At 52.7% G+C, this 14,988-nt stretch overlaps 1 protein-coding gene across 3 annotated transcripts in view; it reads right to left on the reverse strand.

Annotated features, from left to right (window-relative positions):
• Nucleotides 1–14,988, reverse strand: part of TMOD1 (tropomodulin 1) — a 73,271-nt gene that overhangs the window by 19,035 nt on the left and 39,248 nt on the right. For all 3 annotated transcript variants that reach the window (XM_079790564.1, XM_079790565.1, XM_079790566.1), the window contains 4 exons: nt 11,866–11,985; nt 2,963–3,052; nt 1,968–2,098; nt 134–241 (listed from right to left, as the gene is read on the reverse strand). In XM_079790564.1, the coding sequence (XP_079646690.1) occupies nt 134–241; nt 1,968–2,098; nt 2,963–3,052; nt 11,866–11,985 (449 nt within the window). The remainder of the gene's footprint in view (nt 1–133; nt 242–1,967; nt 2,099–2,962; nt 3,053–11,865; nt 11,986–14,988) is intronic.

Raw genomic sequence — 14,988 nt, forward strand, 5'->3', positions numbered from 1 at the left:
CTCGCCCGGTGCCCCTCACCACACCACGCGAGGTTCTTCCTCAGTGGGAGATGGCCAGGCCCGAGGCCACAGCACCAACCCTCCTGTGTGTGTGCCACCCACCCTCCAGGCAGCAGAGGAGAAAGGTACGTACAAAGGCCACGGGGTCATTGCTCCGCGTCCCCACGATGCTGAACTTCTTCACATACGCGTTGCCTTTCAGGGCTTCTGCGTACGCCTTGAGGGTGGGAACGGGGATGTTCTGCAGAGAGAAAGGCGGCAGTGACCAGCGGCCCCTGCCAGCGGCAGGCTGGGCAGGCAGGTGGGTGTACCTACGTGCAGCCTGATTTATAGCAAATCTCTGACCAAAAAGCTAACTGGGCAAAGGATTCCGGTTTAGCTCCACGTAGCTGGGATTTGGGGAGAACCTTCTGGTGAACAGATGGACAGAAACCCTTCCTGGAAGTTCAGACAGGACCCACCCCTACCTCTGTGCGCACAGAGACCAGAGGAGGAGGAAAAAGCAAGGCAGTGGGTGCGGAGGAGTGTTGGGCCAAGAACTCGGGCCTGGGCTGCGGGGGTGGGCAGGAGCTTGGCCTCTGCCCCAGCAAGTGGCAATGTTTCCGGTTTGCTCGGTGACTCTGGGAGGGCTCTTCCCTTCTCTGGGCCTGATTTTGGAAAACAGGTGTGTGTGTGTGTGTGTGTGTGTGTGTGTGTGTGTGTGTGTTGGGGGGGAGGGTAGGGGGTGCCCTAGATAATCTTTAAGAGAAATCTGTCCCAGAGGTCTCAGCCCTGACGTACAACGGAGGTTCCTGGGAACTTTTACAAAATGCTGAAGCTCGGGCCTGCTCCAGACCAATAAAATTAGAAACTGGGAGGGGAGTGGGTCTGGCATATATATATTTTTTTATTTCCGCAGGTGAAATATACTGATCTAGTCCAGCTGCCTGATGTGCAGAGGGGAGAATGAGGCCTGGGGAGGCCGAGCCCTTGCGGAGGCCCCACCGTGAAGGGGCGGGGTCCCACCCCATGCCCTCGGAGCTGCCATCCACTCCAGGACACACAGATCTGAACCAGGCCAGTGTCTCCCTCTTGGCACATGGCAGGCATTGGAGGCCCTGGCTGTGTCTTAATGGATCTCTCGTTTCAGAGCGTCACTTTAGCTCCCATGGGAACAGAGCCTGGGAGGCAGGTGGGGGAGAACACTCCGGACGGACGCAGGTTTCCAATCTGATTGTGCCGCGGGGCTGGCAGTCACTTAAAGGAAAGCGGAGAAGAAAGGAAAGAGGAGCCTGGAGTGAGGGGCCCGCTTCGTGTCTTGCTGCCACCCCCTCCCGGAACCAATCCTCCTGGCCACCGGGCTGAGCAGGTGGGCGAGCAGCTGGGCTGCTTCTGAATTTCCCCTGCAGCCTGTCCAGCACAGGGCTGCCTGTCCATCTGTCCCTCCTGTGCCCGTGGGGGTCACACGGGAAATGCCTGGAGAGAGATGGCTGACAGCGTGGCGTACGGCTTTAGACCTCTGGGCCCACAGCCCCCTCTCCGCTGCAGAACGAGGCTGAAGGGAGCATGACACAGCGCAGCGGTGGTTCCGGGCGGCACCTCCCAGGCTGGGGGACCCCGCGGGCCTGGTGGGCACCGGGCTTTTCCAGCCGTGGATCCTGCGCAGCCAAGTGTGTGTGGCTCACGGTCTTCTCTCAGAGAGGCTCTGTTTTGAGTAACAGGGCGGGTTTCCCGAGTGGCAGCTGGGTTGGTCCGGGATGAACATCTGGGCCTGATGTCAGTCCTCAGAAACAAACCAGGGCCACGGGATGTGCTCGTCTGCACTGTCCACCCCCCCTCCCCCCGAAGGTTTTGCCCCTATTCCTGACCCCGAGGGGCCCGGAGCCCACACAGGCCCGTCCTCTCTGTGCTACTAAGCCGGCTGTGGGCATCACGGTGACACCAGGCCATAGCTCCCCCTCAGGTGCCGTGGGAAGACCGGGACTTACCCGGATGTTGTTGAGGTTCACCTCTTCAAGCTTCGGGTCGTTGCTCTTTATCCGCTCCAGCGTTTCCTCCACGTCGGTGGAGTTTGGTTCCTCGTCGGGCACAGGCTTGTACTGTGTCGGTTTAATCACACCTAGAGTGACCCATGAAAGGGAGGTGTCTGACAGAGACACAGGGGTCACCTTCCCTCCACACGAGCACGCCCAGGAGGAAGCAGAGTTCAGGGACAGGTAGAGGGGGTGGGCCCTGCTTGGATTGTCTTTAATGTCCTGCAAGAAGTGGGTGACTTCCTTAAAACTCTCTGCACCTCGGGGTCCTCGCCTTGTAGCCTGTGAACAGGGGTTCTTGTGGGGATGAAAGGAAGCCTGGGTGGGAGAGACATATATATAAGCCTTACGGGGGGTGTGTGTTCGTGATTCTCTGGGCACCCCCATTTCTCTCTGGGTCCAAACGCCAGCTTGGAACAAGGTGCCGGGGCAATGAAGACAGTGCAATATTGGCACAGGAAGAGACAAACGGACTCGTGGAACAGGAGAGGCACCCGAGACAGACAGACGCACGTGGACGCACGGAAGCGTAGGATCAAGGTGGAGTCCCACACCAGCGGTGGGAAGACGCTGTGCAAATAAATCATGGTGTTGGGACAATGAGGTATCCACTGAAAAATGAAACTCTGATCTCGCCTCGCACCGCACACAAACATGAACTCCAGGTGGATTAAGAAGTTGCAGAGAAGAAGTGAACCTCTACAACTTTTAGAAGAAAGTACAGGAGGATATTTCAATAACACTGGGATGGAGAAGCCCTTTGTAAACAAGACGTAAACCCTGGAGGAGCAAAAGGAAAAGGTGGATAGATCTGGCAACGTAAAAACGTAAAAGTTCCGCCAGGAGCCAAAGAGCAGGAGTGGGAGGAAGCAAACAGTATGAGGACGACTTCCCTTCCCAGGTGTCCTCGCTGGGGGGATGAGGAGGGGTGAGGGGGGCTGCGTACTCACTGTTGAGTCCCTCCTTGTTCACGATGGAGCTGCTGCCCAGCGCCTGGTAGTACTGCTGGTTGCTCATGAGCGTGTGCATGCCCAGGATAGCTGCGGGGACACGGAAGGGCCCATGACTCGCCCCTCTCAGACAGAAGAGCCCCCCGGGCACGGACCTTCCACACCCTTGAAATTCTTGCTCCCAGAAATGGCAAGAAACTCATGCACGAAAACTTTTAAATGTCATTTGCCTCTATTTGCACGAATGTCAAATCTCTGTCACCAGCCTAGACTTCTCCAGTCCCCGGCCTCAGATTCCTAGATGTCCCCTGATGTCCTACTGACACATCCAACCCAACGTGGCCAACAGGACTCATGTTCCCCAGCAACAGCCTCTTCCTTTGGATCTCCTTCCATCTGGTCACCCTGCCTGTCCCTCAGGCTAGAACCTCAGCCCAGGCACCTTCACCCAGTCCCCACCCTTCTAACCAGTGTCTCTCGTGGGTCCCACCTCCCGCTCCATCACCTTTGTCTTGGTTGAGGCTCTCCCATTTCTTGGCCGTACTGTCACAGCTGTGTAGCCGCTGGTGTCCTGGCCCCACCCCCCAGCTTCAGCACAGAGCAGCCAGAAACATCTTTCTGGAAATGCAGATCTGACCACATCACACCTGTGCGCAAGTCATTCTTTCATCCACTCACTCACTAACGTTTACTGAGTGCCCACCTCATGTGTGCAGCTCCAGGGGCGAGGGGGACAGCGGGGAACAGGAAAGACAGGGTCCCCACCCGTGTAGCTTACTGTCTGCGGGGGACAGAGCCGCTAAGCAGGGACCCACACAATTAAAAACAGGCACAGTGTAAGGCAGGTGTGGTAAGGGAGAAGCTCAGTGTGTTCTGGGACAGTGGTCGGCAAACTCATGAGTCAACAGAGCCCAATATCAACACTACAACGATTGAAATTTCTTTTGAGAGCCAAATTTTTTAAACTTAAACTTCTTCTAACGCCACTTCTTCAAAACAGACTCGCCCAGGCCGTGGTATTTTGTGGAAGAGCCACACTCAAGGGGCCAAAGAGCCGCATGTGGCTCGCGAGCCGCAGTTTGCCGACCACGGTTCTGGGAGAATGGGATGGGAGTGATGAGTTCGTGTTGGCCCAGTGAAGAGAAGGGAGGCAGAGCATTGTGGGCAGAGGGAACAGCGGGTGGGAAAGCCCTAGGCTCGGGGAGTGCAGGGCCAGGAGCGGGCTGAGGTGAAGTTGGACACGTCGGGGGTGCCACTCGCTCTGGGCCAGAGAACACGCTGCACATCAGCCATTCTCGTTTGTTTGTGTATTGGAATCACTGGGGAATCTTTAGAAATTCCTGACACTCAGGCCTTCCCCAGACCAATTAAACCACCATCTCTGGGGCTGAGGGCCGAGATATCTGCCTTTGTAAAAAGCTTCCCAGGTGGTTTCAAGGGGCCGTCAAAGTGGGGGACACCGCCTGACACCATCCCCCTGAATCCTCCCAACAACGCTTGGGAGCAGACTGTATTCCATAGTCAGGTGGGATCCTGCAGGGTGGTCTAGGTTTGGGTAAGGAGTTTGGGGTCTTTTTCTAGGTGCAGCCTGGGAAGCCACTGGAGGCCTGAGCAGGGCATGAGCTGGCCTGACTCGAGTTCAGTGTGTTACTCTGGCTGCCTGGAGCACTAACTACAGCAGGAGGGGAGGACATGGGGGGACCACGAGGCTGTTGCAGTCATCGGGGTGGGTGGGTGGGTGGTGGGTTGTGACCCCCAGAGTTTGGCTTCACCAGCACTCCCTGGGCTGGCCCTGCTTTCACAGCCCGTCCCTCCCGCACACCCTCTCTGCCCCAGGGACACTCACTGCTCAGTAGTTTCTCCTGCTTCTCTCCCCCCACCCCCACTCTGCTGTCAATTCTCTCATTTGCAGCGCCCACTGCTGAAATGCCCCTAGTCGTGTTGCTAGATGTAGCACATAAAATTAAAGACACCCAGTTACGTTGGAATTTCAGATAAAAGATGAAAAATGTTTTAGTATACGTAGGTCTCATTTAGTCTTTGGGCTACTTATGTTAAAAACTTACCTGTTGTTTATCTGAAATTCAAATCTAACTGAGCATCCTGCATTTGACCTAACTACTCTACCCCTCCATCCCTCAAGACTTAGAATAACACTTCCTCCCCCAGGAAGTCCTCCTGGATTCCTCCCTCTCCCCTGCTAGTTCTCCCACAGCACCTGGTGTCCTTATCCCAGCACATAGTATACCAGGAGTTAGAGATATCTGCGTATCTGTGTCCTTCCCCTACTGGGCTATAGACTTCCAGATGCCAGGAAAGAATATAATCTCCCTCTCTTCTTCCTCTTCCAGAATACAGTAAGCATTTGGTAAATATTATTTGCTGATGCTTTTTAAAAATTCCCCCAGCCATTTCATGAGACGTGGTTTCTAGCTAGAAAAAAAAAAATACCAGGGCCCTTAGGGAAGAGTCAGGACTGGTCCTGATTATGCCCCCAATGCTGTGTGACCTTGGGCAAGTCCCCTCCCTCTCCAGGCTTCAGCCTTCTCTGTCCAATGAAGGGGTGAGACAAGATCGTGGCTGGACATACAATTCACCTGGGAACTTTGAGACAATATCCCTGCTCCACCCTGGACCAACTAATCCGAATCTCTGGAGGTATATTTTTTAATCTCACCTTGGATGGTTTTGATGTTCAGTGGGAGCTGAGAGCCACAAGATGAGATGATCTCCAAGTCCCTTCTGTTTCTCACATTCTAAGAGTTTTCTCTGCTAAAATTAGACCTGCCTGCTCATCACTAAGGAGAACTGGTAGGGAGAGAGGCATCTGCATTTTACAGGCCCTCTGGGCTTCTATTTGGGCTGTGGCTACGTGGGTAGTGGGAGCTGAGGCCTGAGTCAGCGGCAGGTGGATCGGAGCACCGTGCATCGCCTTCTGGAGCCGCCCCCCCAGCTCCCACACAGGGAGCGGCTCGGGGAGCTTCTGGGCTGCTGCTGCGACTGCAGGTTTGGAAGAACAGTTTGGAAAGGTTCCTGGGAATCCCAGGACAGACATGGCTGCACGTGGCTGACTGGTCTTCCTGAGAGTGTATAGAGAGATGGAAAATGTAAAATACATTTTGTGCTCGGATGACAGCTTCCTGTAACAGTCCAGAAAGGAGGGCAGAGGCAGGAAGGTTACAGAATGTGCCGGGGACCTGAGGAAGGAGACCTGGGCTCCAGTCTGGCCTTGGTACTAATTTGCTGGGTGACCCTGTCACGTCTGCTTTTTGGGCCTCAGTTTTCTCACCTGTAAAATGGGGTGTGTTCGAAAGCTGGTCTCTTACCTTCACATAGCACTTAACAGCCACATCACATCTCATCATTTTATCCTGTTTGATTTTTCGCAAGCCTCCAGGGCAGGCGCTGTGGACCCTCCACTTTCCAGCAGGCTCGAGAGGAAATGGTTTGTCAGAGACCATTTAGTGAGGACTCTCTGGCTTCTAAGTTAGCTTTCATTCACACACACACGCCTCCATGCGCTAGGTCACCAGCACTTCTAAAGTTCTAAACTTCCCCTCTACTTCAAAATCCTAAAAACAGATAACATGTATTCTAGGAAGTAATGAATGCCAATAGCAGGCCTAAGAAGAACTCTGAGGAAAGTAGGGATCCAAGAGAAAAAAACGAAGGAAGGAAGGAAAGAGGCAGGGAGGGGAGGAGGGAGAGAAAAAAGGAGGGAGGAAGAAGAAGAAGGGAGGGAGGGGAGTGAGAAGAAGAGGGAGGGGAGGAGGGAGGGAGGAAGGGAAGGAGGGAGGGAGGGAGGGAGGGAGGGAGGGAGAGAAGGAGGGAGGGGAGGAGGGAGGGAGGGAGGGAGGGAGGGAGGGAGGGAGGGAGGCGTGAGTGATGAAGGAAAACAGCACATCAGCATTGCCTGCTGCTTCGTTCCTGGTAGATATTGGCAAGGCTGGATTTAGCACTGGGGAATGTGAGTTTTTTAAAATAAGTCAAATCTTCCTCAAAACTCAAAAAGGACTATTTTTGAACTCTGAAAAAGAACATCAAGTTCTCCTTCCCCTCTCTGCCTTGGCAGGGCTCACTCGGCTCGTAATTCCGCTAAGGGTGCAGAGAGATAACGGCACACACCCTGGCCTGTCCAGCGGCCAACGGCTCAGGCTGGCGCAGGGCAGACGCAGGCATCCAGGAACAGGTGGGAGAAGCTGGCTCTGGCCCAGGACCGGGCGCAGTTGAATGCCCGCACCCTGCCTCTCCTACAGCAGGAGCCTACGGGCATGAAAGAGCACCCGAAGCTGGGGAGGGGGCTCTGCCTAAGACGACCTCTGAGAGTCACAAGAGCCAGGGGGTGCCAACGGCCCTTGGGGTTGCCTGGGGTTGGCCCTTCTGAAGGGCGAGTCTCCCTACCCACAATTCCTTCTGGGTCCGTCCCATCTGAAGGGTCCCCAAAGGCAAGCCAGGATGGCATCCCTAACTGAGAAGGGGAGGCACGATCATGCCAAGTGCTTGCAGGTGACTCCCAGGGGCCCCCAAGCCACAGCCCAAGGCCACACGCCAAGAATTCAGTACTGTCAGAGGCAAGTGTTCCCCACCCCGTGGCGACGCTTTTCACGTTAAAATTGACATGCCTCTGCGCCGTCCTCATCACGTCCTGGGCCCGCCAAGGGCAAGGACTGGGTCTGACTCATTCACACGGTGGGAGTTCAATAATGCACGTGACTCCATGAGTGAATGAATGACGCACAAACATGAAAACAAGTGAATAAATGAGAGTTCACAGGCCCTGCCTGACCCGTGTCACACCTGAGTCAATGTGACGCCTGCTGGGGGTCCTACCTGTTCCTATCAGCACCAAATGCCAAGCCCGTGCATGTGCATCTGCAAAGCAAGCGGCTCAGCGGGGCCGCCTCCGCTCCCCCGTTCACCCTGCCCTTCCTCCTTCAGGATCAGCTTGTCTCTGGCCTTAGCTCCCCAGCACGCAGCCCAGCCCCCTCCTGCACCCTGTCCTTTTCCCTCTGCGACACTCACTCTCACCTGTCATTTCCCACTGGCCTCAGTGTTGGCTTAGGCGGCTCTGGGAGGGCAGGCACCAGGCTGCTTTCTTCTACCAGGGCCCGGCCAGCGCCTGGCACACGGAGGGGAGGCCAGATACACGGCCGCGGAGTGCGTGAATGTGTGACTGGCGGAGGTGAGCCTATGGGAGTGCTCTGCCTGGGAGCTGAGGTGTGAAGGCTCCAGGTGATGCCCTCCTCTCCCTACTTTTCTATCTCTGGTGACCCGTCCACCTCCTGGCTCCATGCACCCCCTCCTTCGGAAGGCCCAGCCACCCCCCACCCTTCCATCCCTGCCTCTGGTGGGTCAGCCACACCCAGCACTCCGGCAAGATGTCCTGCCCCCTGCCTCCATCTCTTGCAGCATCTTTGAAATTCTGGCCTCTGGTCCAGCACTAGGAATAGCTGGTCTCTCGGTGGAGCCACCTCTTATGCAGTCCCTGGCTCCACCTGGCCATCGGCCTTACCTGGGGGCTGCCTTCTATGACCCCCCCCCCATCCTCTAAACACCACTGCCTCTCTGCCTACACCCCTGCTTTCATTCACCTCTCCAGCACTCCCCTAGTCCCAGGTGTCAGCGCTGGAATGTGGCATCCAGAGCCTTTCCTGCCCTAGCCGCTTTGGCTCAGTGGACAGAGTGTCGGCCTGTGGACCAAAGGGTATCAGGTTCGATTCCGGTCAAGGGCATGTACCTAGGTTGCCGGCTCCTCCCCGGCCTGGGCCCTGGTTGGGCTCATACAGGAGGCAACCAATATTTCTCACATCGATATTTTTCTCTGTCTTTCCCTCTCTCTTCCACTCTCTAAAAATCAATGGAAAAATATCCTCGGGTGAGGATTAAACAAACAGACAGACAGAGCCTTTCCTACTGTGGTCCCATCTTCCCCCAGCCACTCCGGGAGACTCGGCACCCCCTCCACCCACCGTCTGTGTCCACCGTGCCCTCCAACCCTGAGGGCTTTATCCAGGCTGCACCAGTTGGTGCTGATGCGAGTGGGCCATCGCACCAAGCTGCCTGGGTTCCACGCCCACGGGCAAGGCATTTAACCTCACGGTGCCTACTTTCTCCGTCTGTAAAATGGGGGCAATGAATCTTACTTCACAGGGTGTTGTCATCAATAAATAAACAGCAAGGCATTGGAAGCAATGCCCAGCGCACCTGGGACCTCGGCGTTGGAGGTCAGCATCTGTTCAGCCCCTCCTTCCCCAGAGACACCGTCACCTTCAAATGGCTGATACACAATGACAGGCGCCCACGCTGAGCCGGTGAACACCCGCGGCGACTTACGGCTCCCCCTCTCCTCTCCGGGCATGGGAAGGGCATGGTATCATGAACAGATAATAATAATGAGCCACGCCAACAAAAATAAAGAGAAACAGTTTCAAGAAATCAACACAGAAACTCGGCCCAATATTGCAGTTCTATTTTGGCACAGAAGCTGGCGGTTCTGACAGTGGAGTCATTTGATAATCCCTCTGAGCTGACTAATGAGGGCAGTGATGTCACGGAGGGTGATCGGGGGGAGAAGGACCAGGACAAAAACAGCTCCGGGGTGAGTCAGCGTGGAGGTGCTGCACAAGGATGTCAGCCACCCACCTCCCTGCTGCACAGATTAACCGGGAGTCAAGGGGACCCCCATCAGGGACACGGTTCGGTCGAAATCCATGGGCATGATGTGGGATCTAGTATGACTTGTGTGGTTTTGACAAAACAAAACTTGAACTTCAAAGCAAACCGGTTACGTTTTCTGAGTTAAGTGTTTGTTTCCATCAGGGCTGGGTGGGTGCTCACGGCTTCTGTATTTCATAGTGGAATGGAAATCTTTCTCTCTCGGCCCCTGACACCCTTCAAGCCACTGTCCTTTGGTCTTTCCCAAACTCCCTGCCTCCTGAGGGAAGGGTGTTTTGGACTCACAGTCTACACACTGGCTTTCTGCATTCGCCACTTGGTCCCTGAAACCTGGCTTTGGCCACCAGCACCTAAGGTCACCCTCCTGCACGTTGGAGTCCTCTCACTGTCCCTCCCCACATGGTTCCACTGTAGATGACAGCCGCCCCCTTTCCCTCTCCCATCCCCTGCGACAAATGCCACCAGCACGCACCCACAGCACCCACGAGAAGCCAGAGGATGCGATGAGGCAGGAGACCAAGTCCCCCAGCACTGGTGGCCTCACCTGGCCTCCAGCCTCACACACCTCTGCGTCTCAGGCGAGCCCCAAACCCTCATTCTGTCTCCCTAGCTCTTGCATTAGGTTCTGTCCATTGTGATTTGACCTTCGGCTCCCAGCCCATTTGTGGCTAACTGGCCCTCACCTCTCAAAGGCTTCTACCCGAGCCAGGACACTTGCCTGCACACCCCCAGGCCCCACTCCTGTCATGCCCTCTGCCTGGAGCTTGGCAATGCTAATGATGCCCACATCTCCATGCTAATGATGCCACAAGGGCTGCAGTGTGGATCCCTTGCAGAATTCAAGACTTTCATGGACAACTCTTCCCGCCTGGGTGGCCCACAGGCACTTTGAACTCCAAAGGTCTCAAACTGAACTCAGCAGTTCCCCTGAGCCTGCTCCTCTGCCACTGGTAGGGGCTGAATTGTGTCCCTCCAAAACCCCAAGGTTCACGTCCTAATCGCCAGGACCTTAGAATGTGTCACTGTATTTGGAGGTAAGGTCTTTGAAAAGGTGACTAAGTTACAATGAGGCTTTCAGGGTGGGCCCTAGTCTAATCTGACTGGCGTCTTCAGAAGAAAAGAGTAGGACACACATCACACCAGGGGACACAAGCATAGAGGGACGCAGTGAGATGTGACTACTGACCAGCCAATGGGAGGGCTCAGAAGAAATCAAACCTGCCGCCACCTTGAGCTTCTGACTTCCAGTCCGTGAGACAATACACTTCTGTTAAGCCACCCAGCCTGGGGTATTTTGTTATGGCAGCTCAAGCAGACTAATATACGCTCATTAACGACACCAACAGCCACTTAGTTTCTGGAGCTGGCAATCTGGAACCTTCCTTGACTCCTCCTCAACCTCAGCCAGGCAGAGTCAACCCCATCTTTCCTCTTCCCTTCCCACTTGTCTGAGTCTCTCCCCGTCCTACCCACCCTCCTGTCATCATCTGGGTGGTGATGGTTAATAGCCCCCAAGTCTGCAGAATCAAAAGACCACCCATCCCCCTGGCCAGGGAGCACAGCACGATGGGGGTGGGGTGGAGGGAGATGCAGACTGTTTGGTGTGGCCAGATCTGACTCTTGGTGGGCATGCGGGGCAGAGACTAGACAGTAGTAAGGAGAGATGCTGAGGTGGTGAAGGGCTCTGAAGATCAGGCCACCTGCTGGAGTTTTAGGGGCCATTTGGGAAGATCATGTGGCAATACACAGGAAGAGGGAGAGTGCTGTACAATATGAGATAGGCGTTTCCTGAGGGTGCAAAGTGGTAAAATCAGATGGCTTTGCTCCAGCCCTTGTGAACCTCCCAAGCTTGGGATGCCCACAGTCCTCTGTCTGCCCTCCACTCGCCCCCCATTCTCTCTTCCCAGGTGGCATGGGCAGGATTTGATGCAGATGGGAGCGGGGCCCATGCAGCCCCAGCCCCACCCCAGGATGCTTCCACATCCCTCTGGGAGGGGCTCTCATGGCAACAACCCATGGTTCCATAGTGTAATGAGTTTAGGTGGTTCTACCTCTATTGTCCTCATTTTGGTTTTTGATGATGGACTTCCATTTTAATATTCTTGGTCTCCTCTAGTCCTTGTTAGAGAGAGAGAGGCGGTTCACGTTGAAATAAACCGCCCACGGCTCCCTGCAGACGCAGGTCAAGTCCTGCTGGAGGACACGGGAGCGTGTGGCGCGCCGCTCACCTGCGATGTCACAGAGTTCCGCATCGGAGGCGTTCGCCAAGGCCTCCTCCAGCTCTGGCTCCAGGGTCACACTTTCCAGCACGGGATCCATCGGCTTCTGCTTGGGGACCCAGACCTTTCCTGCAAACACATGAGCGTCCATTACAGGGAGTGCAAGCGCGGCGGCACCGGGCAGCCTCCGGCAGCAGCCCTGGGGCCTTCCCCGAGCTCTGGGATCTCTCCATGCTGAGAGTCCCTGGAGGTGTCTCCCTCTGGGGACCAGTGCCAGACCTCCCCAAGAACAGGAATGGAAGATCTCCAACAAAGTACCTTTCTTTTTGAAAAGGATACCTTTATAGCTTGGTCAAACTAGACTGTTTGCTATTGAAGACATGGGTCATTAATTTAAATGGCCTGTAAGTAGAAAAAAGATTTTTAAAAAAGTCGAATACCAGTGGCTGGGATATCCTAACTAAGGGTTCTAATAGGAGAGAAAAATTTAGAAACATTTCTAAACAAAATAAATAAAATACACTCAGATCATTAAAAGAGGACTAGGGAGCAAGAAATGTCTCCTTGCCTCATGGGACGTGATATTTTTAAAGTGTCAGACTCAGAACTGAATGAGGAGCAAAGAGGCGCACAAGGATGGTCACTGCAGTGTCCACACAGAGGGACCGCTGGAGGAATTCTGGGGCATCCATGCGATGGAGTCCCAGCAGTTCTTACAAAGGATGATGGGGCTCTCCACTTACTAAGAAGGAAAATGCCAAGACAAAAGGTGCAAAAGCCAGTTTACAAAATAGCATGAATAATTTAATTCCATGCATGAAAAATTACACACACACACACACACACACACACACACACACACATATATATATACACTAGAGGCCCAGTACACAAAATTCGTGCACTCAGGGGGTGGGGGTCCCTCAGCCCAGCCTGTGCCCTCTCGCAGTCTGGGAGCCCTTGGGGGATGTCTGGCTGATGGCTTAGGCCTGTCAGTTGGACATCCTTAGGGCTGTTGTGGAGGCGGGAGAGGCTCCCACCACCACCGCTGCGCTTGCCAGCCATGAACCCAGCTTCTGGCTGAGCAGTGCTCCTCCTGAGTTGAGCATCTGCCCCCTGGTGGTCATTGTGCATCATAGCGACCGGTAGTTCCACCGATCGGATTTGCATATTAGCCTTTTATTATATAGGATATATGCAATAGATACTTATTGAGTGTTTCCTATGTGCTAGGCACCTTTCTAGGGGCTAGAGGAATATCAATGAACAATTTACAACTTAGTGAAAGGATATAGGTAATAAACAAGCATGTAAAGCTATTAGAGGATATTATGGGGAAATATAAAGCAGAGCAAATGACTAGGAAGTTCTAGGCTGGGTGTGAGTGAGGGGGCACTGCTCCTTCAGGAAGGTGGTCAGGGTGCAGGCTGGGCTGAGGGATCCCCGCCCCCAGTGCATGAATTTCATGCACTGAGCCTCTAGTTTCATCTATAATAGCATCCAAAGGAAAAACAATAGAAATAAATTTAACCAAGGAGGTGAAAGACTTGTGCATGGAACACTACAAATCATTGCTGAAAGGAATTAAAAAAAGACACAAATAAATAAAAAAGAATCCCAAGTTCATGGACTGGAAGACCATATTAAAATGGCAATAATGTCCAAACAATCTACAGACATAATGCAATTTTATCAAAATTCCAATGGCTTTCTTTTTCAGAAATGAAAAAGCCAATCCTCAAATTCATTTAAAATTGCTAGAGGCATCAAATAGCCAAAACAATCTTGATAAAGAATGAAGTTGGAGGACTTAGACGTCCTGATTTAAAAACCTACTATAACATAAAGCAAGGTGGTGTTGACATGAGGATAAATATAGAAACAATGGATAGAATTAAGAGTCCAGAAATAAACCCATACATAGATCTATGGCAAAGTTATTTTAGGGTGCCAAGTCCATTCAATGAAAAAAAGGAATAGTTTCTTCAAGAAGTTGTGATGGCCCTTCCGGTGGCTCAGTGGTTGAGTGCCGACCTATGAAGCAGGAGGTCATGGTTCTATTCCTGCTCAGGGCACATGCCCAGGTTGTGGGCTCAATCCCCAGTGGGGGGGGTGTGCAGGAGGCAGCCAACCAATGATTCTCTCTCATCATTGATGTTTCTCTCTCTCTCTCCCTGCCTCTCTGAAGTCAATAAAAACATATTTTTTAAAAAAAGAAGTTGTACTGGGACAACTGGAGATCCACATGCAAAAGGGTGAAGTTGGACCCCTATCTCATAGCATCTATAGCATCTACACAAATAAATGGAAATAAATCAGTGACTTCAACATAACAGCTAAGACTATAAAACTCTTAAAAGAAAACAGACGTAAATCTTTATGACCTTAGATTTGGCAATATATTCTTAGACATGACAAATAAAGAAAAAAAAATAGATCAACTGGACTTCATAAAAATTTAAAACTTTGCCCGGTTGGTGAGGCTCAGCGGTTGAGCATCAGAGCAGGAACCAAGAGGTCACCGATTCGATTCCCAGTCAGGGCACATGCCTGGATTGCAGGCTCAGTTCCCAGTAGGGGGCGTGCAGGAGGCAGCTGATCAATGATGTTTCTCTCTCACTGATGTTTCTATTTCTCTATTCTTCTTCTCCCTTCCTTTCTCTCTAAAAATCAATAAAAATAAAAAATTTAAAACTTTTGTGCATTAAAGGATATTATCAATAAAGTGAAAAGTCAACATACACAATGGGAGAAAATATTCACAGTCACATATCTGATAGGGTCTAATATGCAGACTACATTAAAGAACTTTTACAACTCAACAAGCACAACAAAACCCAATTTTAAAATGGGCAAAGGATTTTTAGATATTTCTCCAACAACATGTGAAAAGATGCTCAACATCCTTAGTCATTAGGGAGATGCAAGTCGAAATTGCAATGAGATCCCACCTCACACCCATGAGGATGGCTATAGTAAAAACCAAAAACCAAAATAACAAGGGCTGGCAAGGATGTGGAGAAACTGGAACCCTTGTATATTGCTGGTGGGAATGTAAAATGGTGAAGTTGCTTTGGAAGTGTTTTAGTTCTTCAAAAAACTTATTCCCCCCATATGATCCAACGAAAAAAC

The sequence above is a fragment of the Cnephaeus nilssonii genome (assembly GCF_951640355.1).
Source record: "Cnephaeus nilssonii genome assembly, chromosome: 14".
In the NCBI taxonomy this organism is placed as follows: Eukaryota; Metazoa; Chordata; class Mammalia; order Chiroptera; family Vespertilionidae; genus Cnephaeus; species Cnephaeus nilssonii.